This window comes from Cyclopterus lumpus, chromosome 15 (genome assembly GCF_009769545.1).
Source record: "Cyclopterus lumpus isolate fCycLum1 chromosome 15, fCycLum1.pri, whole genome shotgun sequence".
NCBI lineage: Eukaryota > Metazoa > Chordata > Actinopteri > Perciformes > Cyclopteridae > Cyclopterus > Cyclopterus lumpus.
The window spans coordinates 21,905,300-21,925,112 of NC_046980.1; the positions used below are offsets into that span (position 1 = coordinate 21,905,300).

The following is a 19,813-nucleotide window of genomic DNA, read 5'->3' on the forward strand; positions in this document are numbered from 1 at the left end:
AGTGCGCTGGATCGAGGTAAATAAGCCTAAATGCATGCGCATGCTACGCAACAGGCTTGTCTCAGAGCAGCAGGGGAGCGGCTGCACGGATCTATTAAGGTCCTCCGGCCAGCCTTAACTGCTCTGTTTCTACGGCTGTGGAGATCCTCTCAAACCGAACTTCCTCATTCAAAGGAAACAGGATCTGTGCGGTAAATAAATGTGTGATTTTCCTCTCCTATTTACCACTCCTCAATAGGAAGTGCTACTTGGATGTGCCCCCAGTCCCTCAATTTCTTTCTAATTAGAGGAATTATACTGCAGTGTGGTGTCTATTCTTTCATTGTACAAGATCATATTCCCTTACGTCCGATTGTCCAAAGCAGCCAGTGAAGTAATGACTCAACAGGGACGCTATCTATCACCCCTATCTGTTCTATCCTGGCCATTAACATTCACAATTGGCTTTAGATCAGTTCATATTCCACCAGTTATTCAAGATCAATATCTGTATATGACTGGATAAAAGAAAGTGGTGATTAAAATGGCGTCTACTCATCAGAAACGAGGCTGGGTCTTTTACTTTTAAATAAAATTCCCAGAGTGGTACGCATCTAAACTCCTTCAAAGTCGGGCCATTAATTGGACACATCTGTTGGAGAAACCCATCGGAGATTAGCTCGGTCTCCCCAATGCTGTAGTTATGTAATTAGGCTCCTGCCCTGTTCTGTCCTGGACAATGCACACTGCTGCCTTGAGAGGGGTGTTCATATTATAGCAAATGATGAAATTCATTATTCATCTACAGCAATCGGTCAGCTCCGTAATTTGAAATTAAAGCGTCATACATTTTGAAATGCACACAACTCTTGCCTATACGAAAGGAAGTTGACCGCTTCACGAGCACACGGCTTATTTTGAGCAAGTCACTAATGTAAAGGCACTAAATGAAATGTCCCCCATAGTGTCTTGAGAGATGATTGTGAAACGCTGTAACCCATACGGGCCAAATGGATCAGTGAAGATTGTAAGTGTCTGGTAAAATGATGGAAAGGACCTCAAAGAGAAAGAAAACGTCTTCAATAACCTTTCGCTTGATCTGGTCTGTTTGTTAATGTGTAACTCCCTCAAGAGAAATTCTTGTTCTGAAATATCATCCGAATATTCAGCCCTGAAAATGTAGATGCCCATTAAAGAACCTTTTGGATAACACCAAGCTAGTGTGTTCACACTGTACACTGCATACTATATTACGACCGTTGAACTTACTGCACATACTCAACTGGCCCACAATCCATCGCTTGCATCTGGGTGGCAGGCTAAAAGCTTTTAATATGTCACTTTATTACGTTTTAATATACTTTTTCAGATCAGTGTAACTGTTTGGATTCCTTATGCCAAGTGTGACCATTGTCCCTCAAGCTGTCCCCTAAGGTTCAGTACTCTGTCCCCTCCTCTTCGTCCTACTTGCTCCCCCTTGGCAACATCATACGCCACCACGGTCTCCACGCCGACGACACACAGCTCTACATCTCCACCAACTCCATCACACCCGCCCTCACAGATATAAAGACCTGGATGCAAGCCAACTTCCCTCAAACTCAACAGTGACAAATCCCACATCAAGCACATCACAAAAAACGCCTTCTTTCATCATAAAACCGTCGCCCGTCTACGCCCCTCCCCCTCCCTCTCCTCCTCAGCTGCTGTAACACTCATCCACGCTGGACCACTGCAGCAGCATCCTATCCACCAAAATCATCAACAAACTACGATACATCCAGAACTGGTCTCCCACTCTTGGGGGTCGGATGTAGCTCATGGGGGAGAGTGGTCGCCCCGGAACCACAAGGTAGGCGGATCGATCCCCGATCTCCCCATAGTTGCATGTCAAAGTGTCCTTGAGCAAGACACTGAACCCCCAGTTGGTGGGTCAAATACAGAGAAGAATTTCCCCACGGGGATCAATAAAAGTGTACATTTCTTTCTTTCACTCAGACACCACATCACCCCAGTCCTCCACTGGCTCCACTCATCCCCTACAAAGCCCTTCACAACCGAGTTATTAGTGTTATCAGGGCTTGTTCACAGTAGCATAGCGTCGGTGGTGCTGGCATGGTTGTACACTCCACTATGTAATTTACCTCATCAATCCAGACGTCAGTTTAACTACCACAAAAACGATACGCTGGGGTCTGTAAAAGACGTGGACATTCTGTATGACTAGTCACAACATTTCCCATCTCTTCACACTGAGCAGATTAAAAGACATTAAAAAAAAAAAGTAGAAGGAAAGAACTCACTTAGAAACACAAGGATGTGGCCCTGGACGGGAATTAAATTACAGGAGCTACTTAAACAGAAGGAAAATGTCGCCGTAATTATTGCAAAGTGAAAAACGACCATTCACTCTGGGGAAGATTAACTTTCCCCGACCAGTGCAGGTGATGTAAAAAATCTCTCCACCTTCCCTGGAGAAATGAATCCAGTGGGCTTCAGTCTTGTTTCACCAATTTCCTGAAAAGAACCGATGCTGAAATGTTTTCTCTGGAAGCTTTAGAAACCTATTTAGTTGTTCACGGTGCGTTATGTGTTTTCCTGTTTTCGCTCTCTATTATTAATTCATCACAGATAAAATGATGGGGACGTTTGTTTGTGTTGACCCTGTCCAATCGGCACTGTCCTTGATTCTGCAGGCTATTGACGGTAACTTTGAAAATAACGACGTCGCCGAAGTGATGATGAGGAATATATATTTTTTGTGATCAGTCAAATAATTTAGTAGCAGAATCGGAGCATGAACATAACAAGCTAAAAGAGGACTCGGCCTAATGGCACGCAGCCATTGCTATATTCACACACACATTTATGTGACTATGCAACGGTAAGAGATAATAACACTGTATATTAAATTAGGTTTATTTTATATAGCCCAAAATATGTACACATACGACATCCCCGGACAACTCGTTACCCTGTACGCCAAAACCAATAAATTTAGTTTTTACCAAAATATTATCAATAAGCACTGGGGGAACACACATTATTTTGAATAAAGCAACAGCTCAGGCCTCTCAGCTGTACTATTTATGTGTCACCGATGCTCAAATTAAAAAACTTATATCCATCCTTTATATGCCAATCAAAACAAGGATAGTTTGACATCAAGCAGAATTCTTCTGAAACATGTTCATCTTCTTTGTTGAAAGGGAACCTTTTATGGGTTTCTTTTCAGGATTGGTGCAATTTAATAAGCCGTGCAGTGTAAAGTGCTTTGAGTGGTCAGATGATGAGAGAGACGCTTTATCAATGCAAATCTATTCATCATAAAAGCTGACGGCCTGACTAGAAGGTCTCCACAGAGAGAGTCCGAGACAAAGAAAAGATCAAGTTCACATTGAAGAGGATTTCGACGCGTGTCAAATCACATTGCATTAATATTGCATGTTCTGGAAGTATTTTACTCACTGTTTAATTTGCAGGTCGCAGTATTGTACTTCACTTAACATGTTTATCATTTGAAAGTGTTTATATACATACATACAGTTAAAAACTTTAAAATGTTTATTGTCGTTAATTAATGTGAGGTTCCAAAAGGCAAGGCAAGTTTATTTATAGAGCACAATTCGTACACAAGGCAATTCAAAGTGCTTTACAGCTACATACAATTACAGAAAGGCAAATAAAATCATTCCATAAATAATCATTAATTAATTATATTAAAACATCAAAATCAACAAAGATTCAATCACAGGCGCCCTTTTAGATGATGGATGAATCAGTTTTGATTCAGTCAGTCATGAACGCAAGATGTGGTGTTTATTTATTAATATTACACATTTGGTTTCAGTGTCAGGCACCAAAGTAGATGCAATATTTCACTGTTGAGTCAATCACATGTGTTATGTTCTGAAAAGTTACAAGCAATGTTATTTTAATTAGTGGCTTTGTCTGTGTTACTGTCTTAAAATGGAGGTATGTATTTAAGGGTTAAACTGAATAGATACACTTAAGTCACTTAACATACTAATTGTGAGAGTTGCCACATGCTTTTCTATGAAGTCTCAGGATGTGAGATTGTGTGACTTCAGAAAAGGATCAAGAAAAATGAATAATAACTGAGGAGACTTTCTTTTTGTCCATAGCTGATGTATTTGTATCAACGTATAGCATTTCGTGATACATTTGTCCTTTCTTTGATAAGTTTCTCAGCCAGTGAAACTCATGTAATTACTTAACTACACACGCTTGTGGGAAGATACCAAGATGAATAAAGTCCTTTATTGGAATTTGAAAAGCCCCATTGAGCCTTCTAAAATGATAATACGTTATAATGTCAAAGTACAAAGTTATTGAAACCCATGTAAATAGTTAACTACACATGCTTGTGGGAAGATACCAAGATGAATATTTCCAATTTCTCCAAAATCTTATAAAGTCCTTTATTGCAGTGGAATTTGAAAAGCCCCATTGAGCCTTCTAAAATGATAATACGTGATAATGTCATATTACAGTGCAAAATATAGAACAAGTGAGATGTCAAGACTTAATATGAATGATTTCACAGCTTGGTTTGTCCTCACGGTTCAGAGTGGAGATGCTATTTATTTGAAGTTTTTGATCAAAACACTTCAATTTTTACTGTACTCTGAAGTTTTAAAAGGCACAGGTTTATTTTCATGGTTTTACATACACATCTGCAATCCTGCGTCAATGTCTGTCTGCCATCTTGTGAAATGCAATAAACGCTTTGTGAGACAATGATTTGACGGGGGTGAAATTGGTCCACGAGGAAAGGAAATAAGCAAAGGTCTTCAGAAAGCAGCTCACGCAGCTCTCATATCTCATCTAATACGGCTGCATGAAGAATTCCCTTTCTCATAATGTTGTGACGATTTCAGAGGGAGCGCTGAGCTTTTAACCAGAAATCCCTTTAAATAAAAAGAAGGCTTGTTATCTGTAAGTGCATTTAGGCCTTCTTCTAAATATGGGTCTGTTATCATCGGCGCGCTTCATTAGTAGATTTGCAACTCTTTGACTTTCTGCTGCGAGACTACAGAGTGAATTCTCGCCTTCTTGACTCTTCCAGATTCCCCCGTCCTCAACATTAATTCCACCGGACAGCAGCTAAATGCTGGTAAAAAACCCTTTGAGGATTCTATTTGTACCTTCTGAAATGGTTTCTGAGCACATCACCTCAAATCCATTAAATCCAGCTTTGAATCTCCTGACAGTTCTGCGAGTCGTCCTTTGAGCCCCATGTAACATTCCCATGTGATTAGGACGCTCTTTGATCAACCTGAGTGAATCACTTCATGATTGAGCGCCTAAGTCTCCAGAGTCTCGGGCCTGAAATTGTCCTTTATAGATTTGGTATTATATCTCCAGCACTCCTCCTCTGCCATTAGCCAGACTTTCACATTTTCAATTTCACCTCCCTGCCTCGTGCTTGCCTCCCGATGAGGGTGAGACTATTGTCTCCCCCGTTTCTACATCTCACACTGTGACACATCTGCTTAGATTACGGGAGTCTTAGAAGGACAGGAACACACCTAACTGGGCTTTGTATTAGCGTTACAAAGCAATCGAAGCAAATCCCGTATTTTCTCTAAATGACACGGGCTAGATAGGTGACTGCAGGTTCAATCTCGCCCCATCCATCACAGGCTGTTATAGGCCCGGTGAGTCACATGGCTCGGAGCATCTTGGAGGACAACGTTTTCAGCATTTCGTCCACAACAGCCTCCGCCAATGTGACCTGCTTGCTGAACACTTTTCAAGTGGGGCTCAATTCAGCAGAGCGCTGCTGAGCCACGCACATCTGCATAAGTTGCTGTCAGGCGGGAGATAGTATTGTGGATTGTTAGGGTTATCATAAAGGGAGCAGCTTTTGTGTCGGCCTTGTGGAATACCAAGTGTTTGTATTTGCAGCACAACATTCATCCTGGGGTATTCTTCTTTTTTTATGCAGCCCTCGTATGGTAATTCATCATCCAGGTCTTGATACATACTGTGCCCCGTGAATGTCTTCGCCACTGGCTCACGCGGCGCTGCTGTACACTCCTATGGGATATTTTGTTTGTGAAAACTGGAGAGAAGACAGCAAACAAGCTACCATAAATAGTTTTCTTGCTTTTTTTGGACTCACAAAGAACATAAAAAGCCTCATGGGCAGAGAGGGAATGGAGGTTCAGACTCTGTGGTTTCTTTACTCCGTTTTAAGCCTCAATGGAATGGAAACAGCCGAGGTGGGCAACGCGGTTTAATAATGGACACCAAGGTCTGAGCAACAGAGAAAGTCCATTACCCTCAGTGTTTCTTTACCTAATGTCTCATTCTAATTGAGAATCAGAGGTGTGTTTGCGCACAGATCCATCAGCACATTTGTGGAGTGGTGTACGCCACCTGACACCAAAGAATCCCTAAATGATACAGAAAAGATGGTAAAGCTGTGGTGCCCGACCTTTTGGACGGACCCCTACATCTCTATCAGATATATGTCAGGTATTCTTTTCCCATACAATCTACAGTCTATTTTGAGATTGGTTTGATGAAGTGGCCGAATCTGGACCATTAAACCATCTAATTAGTTTGAGCTAAATATTTATCTTTACATTGTTTATCCATTACTTATACTGTTGTACCACAGGCGGTCCCTAGAGCCGGCGAGGGTGGGGCAGTGCAAGAGAGCTGAAAAAACAGCCACAATCAGAAGGTTTACAATGAAGGGGGAGGTTGATTGTTCCATGTCAAGGTTCGGGTGATTCTTTTAAATAAAAATGTTAAAAAGTCATCAATAAACATAAAGCATCCCGGAGGAGAAAGTTGGTTCCTTAAAACAAAAACTATAACAAACTTTCCAGAAACCTTTTTTTGAAACTACAGAAGTACCCCTGGTTGGGAATCACCGACTTAAAACACCATTATGGGCAGTAAAGTCATCATTTGTGTCCATGCATGTTCAAATAGTTCTTATGAAATAGTTACTAAAATGCTAAACCGTTGTCATTTGGGTTTTTTCTTTCTTTTGTTCATTAGCATTTATCCTTGGATCATTATTTCTCCCTTTCACACTTAATAGTCATCCATTTCTGGAAGCTCATGGGTGTGCTTCCTTGTAATCTAATTAATTACTATAATGATGTGAGACTTACTATAATGATGTGGGACCTGAATGGGTGACTCACTGTACAGAAACCAGTTATCTCATATTGTACTGTCCCTGTCTTATTTGCAAGGAAGACAGGGACTGTTATCCCAACTCACTCGTGATTTACAGCTGCTTGTATAGCTGCTGTTGTCAACATATTCATCACAGAAAGTGACATGTCATTAAGCTGACTCTCCCCTGGGGAAAGTTAACATTAAACATCATGCTCATGCAGCATCATGATAGCCCGCAGGGTGCTTTGCGGGGGAAGAGTGTGTGTGAAAACCTCCACATTAAAAGCTTTATGAAAAGAGCAGATCCCCCCCCACCCCTCCCACCACCCTCATGAAAAATGTACAGCGGCATATTCATTACTTCATTGAGCTAAGTGAGTGTGACAAGCGGCGAGCTGCAGCAACCGAGGGAAGGGAAGCAGCACTACAATGAAGCCTCGGGCCACTCTCTGAGGACATGGCTACCCCTGCTGCTCGTGGGGGCTTCATCTCTGCACTCTGCTTGGATTCATCCAAACGGTTGAGGGTGCCGCACACAGCACGAGGCACAGTTCACTTGGGCCAATTTGTCCTCTAATCCAATGCGTGCACGGTCCTCGGGGCGCTCATCAATTCCGTGTGATGAATATGACCCATGAGCTATGACTTAAGACCCTTATGCTATAAATGCGATCATGCATTTTCATCAGTTTACGAGACATACGGACATAATCCCAGAAGTGGATGCATTAGGCAAAGCATCGGACATGGATTAGGTTCTCGGTTATGAACTGGATTGTCATGCATAGGCATACAAATAAACGGATTTACATGGGGGTATGACTTTCATAAGTTATAGCCCCAAAGATATCTGCAGACGCCTAATGCATCAAAAACTGTAAACAGAAATGACATGAACAACTGCAAACAATAATATCGGTCAGTCATCTGTTTAATTTCTGGAAGCGCTGATTCCCAAAGCACAGGTTGTAATGAAGGATGCTGTCCATCTCCATTCTGGAGCGTCCTCTGCACTCGTGGATGATCCATTGCCCATTCCCCGCGCCCCGCAGCCATATCTCCTCCCGGCCCTGCTTGTCAGATCCCGAGGTGTCATCCCGGGTCACCCTCAACCTCGTTGTCTGATTACCAAAAATAATGCCCTGCCAGAGCACATCAGCCCATATTGTCTTCAGCCACAACACTACCAATGTGACTTTGCTTTGATGACCCTCTGCAGCAGCAGCAGCAGCAGCAACAATGCCTCTTAATCCAGAGCAACAGTTTCCCTCTGATGAGTGCAGCCTGTACAAATGAATGGCTGCTGCACTGTAACACTGGACGTAGCACCACGGGCACAATGTGTGCGATTTAAATCATTTCCGAGACTGTGGAGGAGTCTGGAGAACGGCAGATACGCTGACTAATAAAGGAGGATTCAGTAACAAGGGCGGCTCCGATGGTAATGACTCCTCAATCCGGCAATGTCTGATTCCCTGCCGAAAAGTACGGTTGTCTCAGGCTGGTATATAAATTCCTGCAACAACATTAAAATAATTGGGATACAAAGCATTATGTGAATATAATATTGTGTAGTGATGAATTACTGATTTGGGAATAATGAATGGACTCGAAATGCAATAAATCATGTAGACCCCTGGACCTATATAACCTCATTCGTTAGACATGTGTGAAAGTACAATCAGCACAGCTCTCATTAGCCATAAGACTGATGCAAATGGTGGGATTTTTTCTTTTTTTTTCTTCCTTTTTATCTGGAGAGCTCACATAAGATCTCACAAGTGTCATTTGTGCTCTCCTTTTGTGGAGGAACATTGTGTGAGAGTCGGGCATATTCACCACTCAGTTATCAGAATAACTCTAATTAGGCTATTTTTAACACATCCTTTTAAACCGCTCTTGGGTGTTTACATTTGCTAATGACAGCCTGAGTAAAAATCATCTATCAGCAAGCATCACCATCATCGCCACGGACACATTAACATGGATCCTCTCAAGAAAAACGCCACCTAACCGTGGTGCTTTCACTATTTATATAAAGCATGCATATCCATCTTTAGTATGTGCGCCTAAGCAGTATAGTTATGTGGAATGTTTACATTTGCACATTACACTTCAGACAGCCCAAGCAAACTAATTAATAGGCACTGAAGCTCTTTTGCTCCAGTAAATACAAGACGGCTCTTTCAAGCCAGTGCATTCGCCAGATTACACCGTTACATCCCTGTGATTTACATAATTTTTCATTTTGTTTACCGTCAATTCTAAAAACACAGTTTACATTGGAAGTCGACCAACACCCCTCCTGGTTGTCGTTGTTTAGCCGGCATGCACACACATTTGCCTAGGGGTTTTCAGCATTGGATTTATGGTTACCATGTTGTGCTGGTATTTTTAATTGCATAATTTATCAGAATATTGCAACAGGGATTTATATTTTTGCTGTGATATTTGTGGACTCTCATTCATTCAAACTGGACGTACACAGGCCTGTGTTGCCATCTGATAACACCGGCTCTATTGCTCCATCTACTGGTCTTTTGGAGGAAAAACAAACAACTGCTATCATCTATAGAGACGATTTTTTTCTTCTTGAAGAAAATAAACAATTCATAACGCATCACAAGAAGTAATGTAGCATTCTCTCGGGAGGGTCAGATCAGTAAACCATGAGGCGGGGCAAAGAGCTCTCATTATTATTTGTCACCAAAACACATTGGAGCGCAGTAAGGGACAATAGGCGCCCCTGACGACTGACAAAACATGTTTATTTGGTCAGTGTGATAAATTGTTGTAAGTTGCCAGAATCAGCAGCTCGGACTAAGCATTATTTGTCACGAATTCTCTCCATGAATTATTGGGCTGCGGCATCCAAAACAGATCCCGGGGATGTTTATTACATCCTCGTTCTCCATTGTTATAACAAATACAGAATAAACGTTAGCTATGCTAAGGTATGTGGAGCTACACTCCTCCACTGCCAGCAGGTCATGTTGCTTCTCTGCATATCAGTAATTTGATCTGAGCAGCAAAGAATGACGGTCTCTGGGCAACCAAGCTTACGGCATCATTATGCCTGTGTGAGGTTGACACAGCACATCTGTGACGTGCTGTGTCAACCTCACACACAGATAAGACACACACACACACACACACACACACACACACACACACACTGAGTTTCTCCCCTGGCAATAATGGCAGCAGTTTTGGATCCCCGCAAGCCGTTTTCTGCAGAGCTGCATGCCATCAGACGGCTGAACTCCAGCCTGTACGGTGCTGGTGGTGGTGGACTGGAAACTGGGCGCGCTGACTCACCTTTTGCTAGATGTCAGCCCCCTGCTGAGCAACATGTCAACCTGGCTCCTTTACGAGACGACGTCCCGTTGCTGGATCCTTGCTGCGGTCAGCTGAGCGCCGGAGCGGAGGTGGCCCTGGGGGTCAGGGGTCGACAGAGATTCATCGATTTTCAGCATGTGGCCTCTGCTCTGCGGGGGCCTCCAGGTTTCCGGGAGAGGCCACCAACAGCTCCAAACCCTTCTGGTATCTGGGTCGACCTGAGCCAAGATAAAGCCTGGAATTCAAGGAGGATCCCTGATGCAGTCTTGAGAGCAAGACTCAGTGGTAAAGAAACCAGAGATTATATCTATATACAACACCATTGATATTAATACTTGTATGCATTGCCAACCGTGATGTCAAATCCGGTCCAGGTTGGACGGTGTATCTGCTGGAGAGTAGTCAAAGCTGGATTACCTACAGGGCAACTGCTCCAGGGCCCCTAACACTCACACTGAAACTAGACTAGAGCCCATTTTCTGGCTTCAGCTTCTCAAATGTAAATATTCCTTGCTTTCCTTAGATAACAATAAATGTAATATTAGAGATTTTAAAAAAAGGTAAGATAAAAAAACATAGCACATGAACATATCAAATGCGTACAAAATAGAAAAGGACTAACATGATCCTGAAAAACAGTATGTTGCCACTGTTAAAACTCCTCAAATGCATCCCTTGATGTCTAATAATGAACAAAATAATAGTTGTGTTGCCTTCATTGTTCTGCTGTCTGTTAGTGTGCATTTACATTTGTTCAATAAGATTGTGGGTGCTGCAGCGCCCTCTGCTGGCCATTCAACAGCAGTAGTGTTGGTGGAGGCACATTGTTTATGAAGCAGGGTGACTGCTTCTCATGCTTAAATAGATCTGTTTGCCTGTCACCTTGAACACTACACGTTAGCACTTTGTTCAATTAAATATTGGACAGTGCAAGCAGGATATAATTGCTGTATTTTGTGGCAAAATGAGTCTCAAGTTGAGCTACTTGATAGCTAACGTAATGTTGGCTTTTAGCAAGTAAGCTAAGTTACAGCCACGTGACTCTGCATCTTCAGTTTCTATCAATGTTTTTTAGTTCTGTGTATATTGGTTTAATTCTGCATTTGTTTGCCATTTGTTCTTTTATTGCAGTTCCACGGATAAATATCCAAAGGAAGTTGATTTGAGGACTTTGACAAACGGCTAACCTTCACCCTGCGTATAACGTTATCTATGTTCTTCAGCTTACAGACCAGCTTACATTAAGCTGACAGCAAACAATGAATAGCTAGTTATGTAAATATATACATATGGCTACCTGGGCAGAATATGAAGTCGCGCTCCCTCTCGGTGTGTTGTTATCGAGGCGTTTCCCTTTGTCTACGTATGAGGGCCGGCCGCGCATGCTTTCTTATTCAAATCTTTTGACGTGTCGTGTCAGGGTAAACACAGGTGTAATTAATAACATTAATTATGGTCCTGCTTCGTTTAGGCTTGTCAGGACAGCATCCTGTATGCTGGCTCACTGGTACGCCTGTGACACAATAAATGGAATGGCACCTTCATTTATTTAATCAATTACCCCTGTGTTTACCTTACATTATATGTCAACATGGCTACTGTGAAAAGGGCCTATTATGCACCTTTCAGGGGATTAATCTTCTAAGCAATGCTTTTTTTTCTCATGTCAAAGAAGAAGAAGAAAACAAGTATGTTAAATGCAATATGTAAAAATAAACCACCTACAGCTTATAGTCTCCAGATGTTCTACTTCTCCTGACCTATGCCATGCCATCAAATCGGCCGCTGCAGACAGGCTTTAGACATTGCTATCTTCACATTGGCTGAATTGAAACGTCCATCTCAGTTTGTTAGCCAATACCGATCTCTTGCAATTGAGACCTTGGGATCACCCCGTAATGGGTGACAAGAGTGGTAGTTCACACTCAACAAAGTCACGACTGTTTGCTGCGCTGGCTCCTCATTGGTGGAACGAGCTCCCCATTGACATCAGGACAGCAGAAAGTCTCTACAAACTAAAAACACATATGCCTTGAATAGGGAAGGTAGCGCCATAGTAGCACTTAAATGTCTCTTACTGATAGCACTTTGTAGTTTAACTTTATTGAAGAAATTGTACTTTCTTGTTTCTTGTTGTTCTGAGTTTAGACTCATGGTTTAATGCACTTATTGTAAGTCGCTTTGGATAAAAGCGTCAGCTAAATGACATGTGATGTAATGTAATGTAATGTAGTTGGTATTCGTGCAAAGACATTGTATTATTTAACTGCCATTTGCAGGGTGCTGTGTTCTCTACACCCTGTGGTTACTCTCAGGCTACGGGCTTCATACACAAGTCGCGGAGTGGGAGGAAGAAGGGTCAAAAAGGGCCCGTGTTTGATTTTTGCCTGGAGAGCAGTTACTACTGTGCATATTTCCCAGAGACTCAGTAGCTGTCGTTTCATCCTAAGGTCCGACTGATCCTGGTGAAGTTCAACCACACTCACCGGCTAAAGCAACGGCACACAGCAGATTCACTGTTAAACACACTGGACCTCAGGTGGGTGATGAGCTTTTCTACAAGTGCTACTATGTATAACAGCATGTGTTTCCTAAATATGGACTCCAACAGATCCTTGTTTTTATCTTACTTATTTTTCCCTGCTTCTGAAGACATAAACACGCATTAATTTATACATTCAATTGACCGCAGTGACGTGGAAAATGTGCCAAAAAAAACCTAACGCTGGCTTGGTTTCTGGAAAACGATAGTTAATATTTAATTTCATCGGATTCCTGGTCAATTAGTCGCTTAGCCGCCAGCACTAACATATTAAGTATGAAATAGTATTCCATAAACACGTTGGGTCTCACCACACATGAAGAAGCATCACATTAGCCCGCTGCCATGGAGGCAGGTGTTCACTTTGAGAACATAATCATGTCGTATTTTTTTTTGTTTTTTCCGAGTCCGGAAAATCAAAATGACAGTAAAATACATTATTATGGTTTTAGGAGAAAGCTTTGCAGCACTCAGCTGTAGTGAAGAGTTGTCTGGTGAATGGAGGTTTGATTCATATCTGTATTTAAGCAGTTTGAGACGTGGGAGGAGAGTGTCGAATGTTGAATTGTCTGATTGACTCATACAGATGCGTGTGCGTGTGCGTGTGCGTGTGCGTGTGCGTGTGCGTGTGTGTGTGTGTGTGCGTGTGTGTGTGCGTGCTCAAAGTACAGCCTCACAGAGCCGCTAGCGTAGCCGTAGACGCTGAGCCTCGTTTTATTCGATGTCCTAACATCTGTTCGACATTTGTTGTTTTCTATCTTGATCTTGTTGTTCATTTACAGTTACTGCAGGGTACATTTGTGCAGATGGATGTCAGATTGGCAGTCGTTGCAGACCTATAAGAGGATGCTGTTTATACTAAAAACGGATGGTCTACTTCTATGAGATTTTAAGTGAGGGGAGAGATGTTTAATTTGTACATGGGTTTTAATATGGTGCAGGGGGGGAAAAAGAAATACACGTATTAATAAAAATAATAAAATACAGAAACAAATGTGTGACCAATTAGCATATTTCAACCTAATCTCTTACGCCAAATGAAACCACTGACGATATAACTAAATAATATATATATATATATCTCTATATTTTTTTTAAAGGAAATCTTCTCTTCTGATCTGAGGCTGTGGAGAGACAACTCACCGGCAGCTCAGCGCTTCAGATACACTTCTGCAACACAGAGGTCAGAACACATTGACCTTCAGTAGTCTCCTCTCCATAAGTGAAGCTAAACAAAGCTCACCTCCCGTATAAATCATTATGGATGTGTCCCTGTGCTGTGCGGGCTATTGAGAGTGAGTCGGTTTGACTGTGTGCTCCGATGAAGTGTCATCAGGGAGCCGTGTGTCCTTGTTGTGTTAATTCCTGCTTAATGAAACCATGGAGCTGGACTGTGGCCTCTCTCAAAGCCTCTGGGAAGACTTGGCTCCTCGGTTAATAGGATGTCTTATATTCTGTGTGCTATACGCAGGGGGCTGTTTAAGAATTCAAATTAAAAGCTAAGAACTTTTAGGAATCAAGTTAATCAATTTCACTGAAGGCACTCGGCTCTGATGTTTACTGTCGGTATCTTCCGTTCCTTTGCAGGAGTTATGAGGACGTTTGTTGGGATTCAAAGTTACCCCGGCGCTTGAAGGCACCAGACACAACCCTGAGGAAAATGGCTGACCCAGTGAGGGAGTTTACCTCATCGAGGCGCTACGGTAGCCGACCTCACCTGTGGCAGGTGAGCCACGTGGAGGACAAGCGGTAACAAACTCTGCCAAGGCTGCAGCTCAGTAGTTTTCTTTCTCTGCAGCTGTGGGCTCCGAGGGGTTTACACTCACCCACATGTCATTTGTTTTGCTGATTACTAGAGGTGCAAATATAACATGGCCGAGACAAAAATGCTCCGTAGAGTAGAATTAAGTAATTAAGCACTGGCTGTTTTTTAAGGAAATCACACAAATCAATCTAATTATGTTACCTGAATGTAATTATAGTTGGAATAACAAACAACCTGTTATTTTCTCCCAAAAAGAAATCTATTTTAATTTTTTTCTTTTTTTTTGGATATCAACAATCTTCCTCCAGAATGACCGACTCCACCTTTTTAAAGGGACAGTGTGCAGGATTTGGCAACTTGAATAGACTTGGTTGTCGTTATTTTTATGCAATTTCAACTCCTTCTTGACAGCCACAAAGGAAGCACACTGTGTTGTGCGTGTATGTGTGTCTTTTTTCTTCTTCTTTTTTCACTGTGTCGTTTAGATTTGTGTAGCACCCCACTGGAAAACCTCTTGGTACTCGCAAAGCACGGCACTCCAACCTTGTTGTAGCTTATTCCTCTGTGCCATGAGATAAGATGGGACAAGATAATCCTTTATGAGTCATCTATAGGCGTTCAGAAACGGTTAAAACGCTTCAATGAGCTGAACTGTTGCACCGAGTGACATTTTCTTTCAGGTCATTTTGAGTCCATCCCCCTTACACCATCCTCCTGCCATTACTCACTAAAATAAAATGTGACAATGTGTATTAATCCACGGCTGAAAGTAGTCCCCAACAAAATGCCTTGTTTACTAATGTTTGAGTGATGTGTGCTCAAAGCCGCTCAGCGCCCAGCGATTTGAGGAAATTACAAATGAAATATATTTGTGACTTTATATTGAGTCTATTAAATATTGGCATGTTCAGTGGGAACAATGGGCTGAGAGCCTACAAAACAGAAGTACCCGTGACACATTGTTGTTTTTAGGTCTTTTTAATTGTTAAAAATAAGAACAATCTATATCAATACCAGACTCGTCCTTTAAACGTCTACAAATGTGTGTAGTAATAATTTACTGATGCAGTAAGTTATTACTGATGCAGTAATAACTTACTGCATGAGGGAGGTTTATATTTGCTCCTCTAGTAATCAGCAAAACAAATGAAATGTGGGTGAGTGTGAACCTCACATGCAGTAATAACTGCATTAGTTGAAATGCATTAAATGCACTAAGAACTGCATTATTAGTAAGTTATTACTCATGGCTGTAGTTATTACTAGTCAATCCTGAATGCAGCGTTCGTCAACCTCAACATTGTCACGTGTCTACCTATTTGTGTGTGTTTACACAGTGAAGAGAGGGCGTATCGGTGTCTTAATAAAGCTGTTTCGATAATAATAAAAGATCTGCTGTCACTGTCCTTTCCAAGTCAATGGGAGCTGAGTGGAGCAGGCAGCAGCTCCGATCGAGGCATGATGCCAGGAAGCCCGTATCATTGTAAGCTTCCAACAACCAGTCTCTCCTGTCTTAAGAGCAGTAAATAATGGCGATCGCATGGCTTTAAAGCAAAAAAATCTCTCTCTCTCCTATTTCCAGCTGCAGTGGATGTCCGAGGTCAGGTCAAATCCCTCTGTACACGTGAGTGTGAGGTCACCCCAAACGTCTTCCACATTTGGGTTCACAGTGTTCCTTCCCAGTGTCCCTCGAGCCGGCCGTGTGTTTTCATGTGCGCAGTGGTACGATCGGCTCTGAGAACATGCAGAACATTGACGACATGGATGGAGACTTTAGCCCGCTGACCCTGAAGAGGAGCATCGTGCCCCCATACGTGCCTACAGCACGGTAAGACACACACACACACACACACACACACACACACATTCAGGAGGATCTCAAGAGCTCCACTAATTCAGCATGAAATGTATTTTGCACACATATTTTTGTTTTATTCTTACACCCTGGGTGACTGAAGCAGATTTGTAAACATAGTATTATTTAACATTCCTCTCACATGGCGGTGTTCATTCTCCTGCAACGGATTCTGATCAATAATGTGTATACTTGTGATTTGTGCCAGACGAACCACCATCCCTGGATACGCAGGCAAGGCTGCTTATGCTAACTCTGCTCCTGATGCTGCAGTCTGGGTCCCAGCTGTCTGCAGTCCTGCAGGCTCCTCCGGGTGAGTCTTCACAGTAACTTTTATGAGGCCCCTTAGGCAGCAAAATAAACCAGGACCTCAAAGCACTCAAAGCAAAAACTACTTTATTCATTGCTCGCAATGATTTAATAAATCTGTCACCATCTTCAATTTTTTCTTCTTCTTCTTTCCTCTTAATATTCTTTTGTATCCTCTGTCTCCCAGCTCGACTCATAGCTTCAATACACATTCATTTTTTAATACATTGGATATGATGGCTCACAAATGTCCACTGGAGGGCGTTCTAATGCACTCCACTGACACCATGCCTCGGGTTATAGGCTGACTTCACCACACAAATGTGCTCATATATTATTGCTATTCATTTATGAATGAAGCACAGCTCAGATTAACCATCTTCAATACCAAGACTGCAGTGGGTTATACTCAGTAAATGAATAATTGAAAGTGTTTGGTACATTTTTCATCCCATATGTAATTTAACAGGCTTATTACACTTATTTTGTATTTGTAGTGTTAAATGACTTGAAGTAGTGATTTCATTAAGAGGAAAACCTTCTTGACAATCACTGCAATCCTCACCAAGAAATCTTAAGCCTGAATCTCGAGAGGCACAAAGAAATTTAGTCGAATGGTTTTTTTTCTTCTTCTTAAATTATAAATATTGCCTTCAGTTGTATTTGCAAATGGGCATGAAAGATGAAGACAAAAACAATTAGTTGAATTAATAAAAATAAATAATGATGGAATGATCCATTTTTGAATTTCATTCAGAATTGTTTTATGTTAAGCTTGTGCCTTTATGTGTTTGACTGGCATCCCTTTTTTTCCCATTTGCATCAGCTATCAGCTACATCTGTATCTTTTTTTTAGGATGAGTGGGCCGATGAGATACAAGTTAATGGTCGGTTGATAAAGGCTACATTAATTGGAAATGTCCAGACAGTGATTAAAAACAATGGATGTCATTCCCGAAGACAGACAGGAAGGAAATTGGAAGTCTTGGAAAACCGATGCGAAAATGACAAGAAGGTTAATTTGAGGGCAAAATAACATTCTCGCGCAGAGGAGACTTCACAGCAGAGTTTCCGATTTTCTTCAATGGCATCAAGAGCAATGGAGAATATTTCCTTTGAGAAAATGTTTTTTAAAAAAAAATAACAAAGAATATGTGTCAGTTTAACAGGGGTAATGTCAGGGTAGATGAATAAGAACATAAATACTTTGAACACACCTCGCTGTGTAGAGCAAACATCCCTCCTCTCCGGGAGTGCTGGCTGTCTGTTAAGGAGGCGTAAACCTGTTTCCTAGTCGGGCCCCAGTTGAGCGAACTTTACCGGCTTTTGGAGCAGGCATCTCCAGATGGCTGATTCCAGAGCAGCTCGTGGTAATCGTGGTTTTTCACAACCTAGATCCATTTTCCTGGAGCCCGACAGCCCCTGAGATCTGTTTCCTCTACTGATTAGCCTCCCATATTCTTTTCCCCAAAACAGAGAAAAAAAGACAAGCACTTGGATTGATTAACTGTCTGCAGCAACGGTCAGACGACCTCTGGAGTTCTGCTTGCCAACGCTCGCCTATAAGTGCCTGTGGTTTTTTTTTTTAAAGCGTCAGCCTGTAGCAGTCTACATTATTTGGCGTTTCATTTTTACTTGATCCAGAACAAATGATAATTCACTGACTTAAAATTCTAATACCTTCACAGTGCTACTTTTGGCCATGCGGCGCCCCTGTCTCGAATGGTGACCACCGTGACCCCCTGCAACCCCTTCCTGAGACCTGCGCTTCCTGCCACACGCCAGCATGCGAGGAGGCAGTAGACAAAGCCGATGAGAAAGTTTTGAAGGTGTCAGCTTCCCTTTTTATGCCATCCAATCTGTTTGTATGAATACGTCTATAATGATGTGATGTCAGTGACTGATTCGGAGTGAGTTGGAGAATAATGAGAGGCCCCATTATCATAATTTCCCTGATTTAGATGAGTGGTTTTCTAACTCCGGGTAGTGAGCTCTCGCATTGTCCTCTTAAACATTCGCTCTCTCACTGACTCGCTCACTGTGGTGTGTGTGTGTGTGTGTGTGTGTGTGTGTGCGTGTGTGTGCGTGTGTGTGTGTGTGTGTGTGTGTGTGTGTTTCAGCCCACACACTTTGTGTTTTATGAAGGGCAAAGAGAAGGACCAAACAGAAAATATTGAGGGAAGTAAGGATTTAATGCACTAATGTTACATATTTAACAGTATAAAAAAACAATGGCAGGTATAAGAGATGCATTATGAGTCCCATTTTGGTATTAACCCAAGCTAATTTGGACTGTCTGCAGTTTACGCTGCACATATCATTTGTGCTGTTAGTTTTTCTCTAGATGTGACTGTCATGCAAATGTACATTATTATGAAGTGTCGGCCAGCTTCACGTCTGTGGTTTGTGCAGCTTCACGCTTAGACAGGAAATAGGGATGAGCTGGTCTTCCTGTTTCTCTTCATCTATATTTTGTTTAGATTTACATTGCACATGGATTTCTATTTGATAGCGTGATCGTCGATGCATCACAATACTAAACCACGTCCCAATTACCCGACATGTCATTAAAGGGGCACTTCGATGATTAAGTATTGCACTTCCATACTGGTTCGGGGACTCACAAGAGACATTAATACAAAATAATGGTCAGATTTGAAGCAGCAGAGGCCAAAATACCCAGCGCTTTAGTCTAGAGTATGGTCCATACTCAAAGTATCACCAGGGTCAATTTTTTCATCAAATGAATCAATTACTCGTTACATATTACGCATTGAAAACGTTACTCAACAATTTAAATAATGAGTTACATTCATTTCATTTAATTCAGTTTATTTTGTGTAGCCCAGAATAAAAGATT

The 19,813-nt window shown here is 41.9% G+C and overlaps 1 protein-coding gene across 1 annotated transcript; it reads left to right on the forward strand.

The window, feature by feature from the left end:
• The first annotated feature begins 10,340 nt into the window (after window positions 1-10,340).
• LOC117744333 (spermatogenesis-associated protein 48) lies at window positions 10,341-18,756 on the forward strand. The gene is made up of 8 exons (XM_034552532.1): window positions 10,341-10,767; window positions 14,174-14,207; window positions 14,612-14,750; window positions 16,205-16,272; window positions 16,372-16,413; window positions 16,510-16,617; window positions 16,853-16,957; window positions 18,642-18,756. The coding sequence occupies exons 1-8, from the start codon at window positions 10,341-10,343 to the stop codon at window positions 18,754-18,756; spliced, it is 1,038 nt and encodes a 345-aa protein (XP_034408423.1).
• Window positions 18,757-19,813: the final 1,057 nt, after the last annotated feature.

Coding starts and splice junctions, on each gene's coding strand:
- LOC117744333 (XM_034552532.1), top strand. CDS start 10,341: ATGGCAGCAGTTTTGGATCCCCGCAAGCCGTTTTCTGCAGAGCTGCAT. Junction 10,768..14,173: donor CTTGAGAGCAAGACTCAGTG/GTAAAGAAACCA, acceptor ACTCACCGGCAG/CTCAGCGCTTCAGATACACT. Junction 14,751..16,204: donor GCCGACCTCACCTGTGGCAG/GTGAGCCACGTG, acceptor GTCCTTTCCAAG/TCAATGGGAGCTGAGTGGAG.